General features: G+C 45.9%; 1 protein-coding gene across 1 annotated transcript in view; it reads right to left on the reverse strand.

Annotated features, from left to right (window-relative positions):
- Rbsn (rabenosyn, RAB effector) overlaps nt 1–5,148 on the reverse strand; it is a 26,260-nt gene that overhangs the window by 11,983 nt on the left and 9,129 nt on the right. The window contains exons 4-7 of the mRNA XM_005364900.3: nt 4,571–4,671; nt 3,815–3,860; nt 3,553–3,714; nt 764–1,005 (exon numbers count right to left, since the gene is read on the reverse strand). Coding sequence (XP_005364957.1) covers nt 764–1,005; nt 3,553–3,714; nt 3,815–3,860; nt 4,571–4,671 — 551 coding nt within the window. The remainder of the gene's footprint in view (nt 1–763; nt 1,006–3,552; nt 3,715–3,814; nt 3,861–4,570; nt 4,672–5,148) is intronic.

Here is a 5,148-nt window from a genome sequence, read left to right on the forward strand (position 1 = left end):
AGTGCTGGGATTAAAGGCGTGCGCCACCACCGCCCGGCTTAAATAGTCTTTCTATGTAGCCCTGGCTGGCCTGGAACTTATGTAAACCAGGCTGTCATCAAACTCAGAGATCCACCTGCTTCTGCCTCCTAAATGGGGTGTAGCACCATGCCCAGTGCACATGCTCTTTACATACTCTATTTCCTCTTGCATACCAACTGATATTAGATGTGTACTGGGGAGAAGATCTACATCTCCACATCTCTACACGTGAGGTCTACCACAGAGCCACATCCCCTTCCCTTCTCTCAGTGTGCCTCCACTTAGATGCTCTGGGGTCACTGGAGGCAATGAAGACTAAGGCATTTGAGACTCAGGAGAGACTCTCAGCTGACAGGCAGAAAACATACAAGCCCTGAAAACACATAACAGCTCAAACTGATCAAGACCAAAACTCCCAAGTGTGGTTCCCAGGACCCTTTCAGCCCAAAGTTCACTGCACCTTCAGTCTTTCTACAGAACCTGGTCATGCACAGGACAACCACCTTTCCCCATGTGTCTTGGACCTCCTTCCTCTCCAGTGGGTAAGGGAAGGTAGGAAAACGAGCTTGTTACCACACAACCAGGATGACTCTATAACTCACCCAAGGCCCTAGCTGGGAAATCATACCATGGCCCTTGGGCAGGAACTAAAAGTGATTCAAGGGAACAACTTCCCAGAGCACTCTCTAGAATGTGCAGGCAGGTGTCCAGCAAACAGCCGAATCTGCCTGGCATGCATCACCTCGTAGAGCTTCACGATGTCAGGCGTGTGCTCCTTCTCGTCCATCTGCTGCTCTCTCTTGAGCAGCTTGTCCTTGCAGTGTAGGCAGCAGCGGATGCGGTCATCATCCTTCTCGTCCAGGACTGAGCTGACACTGCTCATGCTACTGATGCTGCCCCGGCGGGAGCCATGGACACTGTTAGGTGACTGGTTGGGGCTGGTATGGGTGCTCAGGGAGTCCTTGCTGGCACTGGTGAGCTTATCTACAAACCATAACAGACAGGCAGCAGTGACCCCTCAGCAGCCACTTATCCCACCAACTGTGACTGTAGCACTCAGGCCACAGATGTGACTTGGGAAATAATAAGAGCAGGCTTCACCTCTGGACAAGAAGGAACTATTCCTCTGCTATCAGGGTTAGGCTATGATGGGAAAAGAATGCTGGTGCCAAGCAAATCAGGTCCAAACAGGCTGTAGTGACCTGTCTTTGGGGCTTGCAATACTAATCCTAACCTGGCCATCCAATACCCACTTCCTCAGTTTGCCCCATCTCCACACAATCCACATTCTCCAGAGACTTTCCTGTGTAGCCCTCCCACCAGTCACTAACATCTGGCACTCATCCTTCACAAGTTTAGCTCAGATAGTACCCTCTAGGAAGCCTTCCTAGGTTTCCATAAGCAAGATTTGCCCTCATATAATTTCCCATTACCACTTGAAGCACACTCCTTTTGTTCCCTGTCCAACAGCTGTATGTATGTACAGAACTGTCCTGGGAATCAGCAACTATTGGGTAGGAGCTGTGTCTTATACTCATAGTCCTATCAAGGCCACCTGATAGCATCTCCCCAGGTAAAGAGAACAAGAGTAGAAAGGTGAACAGGTCCTGAGATGAGTAAGTCTCAGGGAGAAAGAAAGTATCAAGATAAAGTAAGCAGACACAAGAACTAGGCAGAGAAAAGTGACTTTGCCCCCATGGTGTCCACAAGCCATGTTGTCCACAGCCAAGTGTGTACAAATAATAAAACTCTTTGGGGTTGCTAGTCTGTGCTGAGATAGAACCCAGAACCTGGACCATACTAGGCAGGTGCTCTTCCACTGATCTGAACCCCAGTTCCCCTTTAGCAGTGTCTAAGAGGTTGATCTGCAAACACTAGAGTATCTGATCCACGTGTGCTTTAACAGCCTTGTTCTTCCAGGTCTCACCCACACCCTGCACATTTCCCTCAAGTCTCCATGGCACTAGCACTTCCCATATGCCATTAGTCTTTCTGTATAACACTGGGATGTCTGAAAATTTTATCATAAAGAGAAGAACAGGATCACTGCTCATTTTTCAAATCCTCTGACCCAAAACCTCACCTGCACTTTTAGGCAAAGCTGACAAAGAGCTGCCCAGCCTCTCCTTTATGAAGCAACTGTGTGAGTTTCTATCTCCCCTGCTAGATTTCCTTAGTGAAACAAGCAGTGCCTTACAGACTAGAAATGCTCAAATAACCACTTGAGAGCCAACTGAGCCTCTGCCTTGTTTTTTATTTTTTGTTTTTTCTAGACTGGGTTTCGCTGTAGTTTTGGAGCCTGTCCTGGAACTAGCTCTTGTAGACCAGGCTGACTGGCTGACCTCAAACTCCCAGAGATCTACCTGCCTCTGCCTCTCGAGTGCTAGGATTAAAGGCATGTGTCACCACCACCCAGTTTTTTGTACAGCTCTTAAATTAAGTATGTTTTTTACTCCTTTTTACTTTTGTTTCGAGACAGAATCATCTCACTCTGTAGCCCAGGCTCAATCTTACGGTAGTTTTCCAGCCTCCATGTGCTGAGGTTACAGGAAGAAGCCACTACATCTAGCTTGTTTTATATTTTGCTTGTTTGGTTTTAGTTTGAGACCAAGCCCCAATATGTAGTCCAGGCTGATATTAACCCTCCTGGGACCCTCTGATTCTGCCTCCCAAGTGTGCATACACTTGAGTGATTTTTAAGAAGTTGCTCTTTTTTGTTTTCTGTTTTGTTTTAGTAAGAAGAAAGGGAAGAGACTGTGTGTGCTCACAAATCCTAAAATAGTTCTTATCTGATTCTTTATTTAAAAAAAAAAAAATTCAGGGCTGGGTGGTGACACATGCCTTTAATCCCAGCTCTTGGCAAGCAGAGGCAGGTGAATCTGAGTTAGAGGCCAGCCTGATCTACAGAGTGAGGTCCAAGAAAGCCAGGCCAACAGAGAACCACTGGGGGGAAAAAAAAAAAAAAGAAAGAAAGAAAAGAAAAAACAGGGCTGGAGAGATGGCTCAGAGGTTAAGAGCACTGACTGTTCTTCCAGAGGCCCTGAGTTCAATCCCCAGCAACCACATGGTGACTCACAACCATCTGTAATAAGATCTGGTACCCTCTTCTGGCCTCCAGGCATACAGGCAGGTAGAACATTGTATACAGAATTAAAAAAAGAAAGAAAAAACAAATAAACAACAACAAAAAAAGGCTCAGAACTGGTTAAAAGTACTTGCTGCTCTTGCAGAGGACCCAGCTTCAGTTCCCAGAACCCATATAGGGGCTTATAACTATCTGTAACTCCAGTTCCAGGGACTCCAACACCCTTTTCTAAAGAAAGAAAAGAAAAGAAAAAATGCTCATCAGCCTGTACAGGCCACTACATCCTTGGGTCTTAACACAGTGTCCAGGCTGTAGTGGGCTTCTCAACAAGCAGATGAAGGGAGATACTGTGGGTCATTAATTAAACAAGTGGTCCTAAGGGCCTAGCCACACTCACTAATCCCAAAAGAGATTGGGGGTCCAGGGCCTACAGCCACATCACCTACTTGCCAAGGGCAGGCCAATGAGCTCCATACATTTCTTGCACATGATAGACCCACAGAGGCGGCAGTGGTGACGACGGTTCCTGATGCTGAACTTATTCCCACAGTCTGGACAGAAAGGGACATCCTGGTCACTGACCCAAGGCACCACGGACTTTTCTATTGCTTTGGAAGGAAAAAAGGAAAAAAAGCAGTTCAGCATTCTGAAGTTATTCTCAGGGAGAAAGCCAAAATGGAATGACTGTGAGCAAAGGTCTGGATTTACCTCTAATCTTTGAAGTCTCAGTATTTGCTCTGTCAAATGCAGTGAGCTAAACAGGAAAACATAAAGCCAAACAGAGTTAACCGTTGAGAAACATGCTCCACACTTCTGCTACTCATACTCAACAGACAATGCACATTTGCATTGTTAAGGCTCATGGGTCAGTCCCAACCCCAGTTATCCAAACAATTTCACAAGGTACACGTTAGTTTCATAAACAGCTATACCTGTAAGAACTTTCCTGGTCTGGGACTTAGTTGGTGGTCGAGTGCTTGCTGGGGCACCACGAAAATGAAAACAGAGACTATGCCTACAAATGCTACCTCATGTCCCCACATAATTCAGATATATAACAAGTGTATCTAGGGTTAGGGTACAACCCAAACATGGCAGTGCTGCAGGCATAATCTAGCACTACAGGGAAAGAAAGGCTCCCCAAGATGGCCTAGCCTACACATACTAGCCCCAGCCCCGACTGAGAACTCACAGAGCTGCACACTGCTTATTTGTCATCAAATGACATCACACAACTGTGCCCCAGAGTGACTGCCCAGAACAACTCCAGAACAGAAAGTTTTAAAGCAGTAAGTGGAGGTAAAAGGTGGAAAAGGGGAGTTGGGCACATAGCAAGTCTATCAGTGTGAGGCATTCACTTCAGGAAGGCCAGTCCAGGCCAAGCCTGTCCTCTGCAGCTCTCAGAATCAGATATATATCACTCACATAACACATGCTGTAGAAATTTGTACTTGCAAAATTTACCTTCTCCAACCTGATTATTAATTTGTTGACTTCAACAACATAGTGGTCAATTCTTGCAGCACGATGTTTTTTGAAGTCAGAAAGATGGCTTCTCACAGCTCCTAAGGGGGAAGGAAAAATAAATGATTTGTTAATGATTCTCATGAGGCCTCTCTAGATTCTTGAGGAATTGAAAAACATGTAAAAAATTCAGGGTTTTAGAGCCTTACCAAAATTTTAAAGGTCTCAAAGCACAGCAAATGAGGTTATATTAGAGCTAGCCTGAGCTCAAATTTCAATTCTGCTAGATACTAAGTAACCTCAGATAAGTTACTAGACTACTTTGTGGCTTAGTACAATGTAGTTTTTTATCAAAATAAAAAGCTAGGCAGTGGTGGCTCTCACCTTTAATTCCAGCACTTAGGAGGCAGAGGCCGGTGGATCTCAAGGCCAGTTTGATCTCAGAGTGAGTTCCAAGACAAACAAAATTGCATAGCTAGACTCTATCTCAAAGACAAACAAACAAGCCGGGCGGTGGTGGCGCACGCCTTTAATCCCAGCACTCGGGAGGCAGAGGCAGGCGGATCTCTGTGAGTTCG

The sequence above is a fragment of the Microtus ochrogaster genome, unplaced genomic scaffold (genome assembly GCF_000317375.1).
Source record: "Microtus ochrogaster isolate Prairie Vole_2 unplaced genomic scaffold, MicOch1.0 UNK1, whole genome shotgun sequence".
Taxonomy (NCBI): Eukaryota; Metazoa; Chordata; class Mammalia; order Rodentia; family Cricetidae; genus Microtus; species Microtus ochrogaster.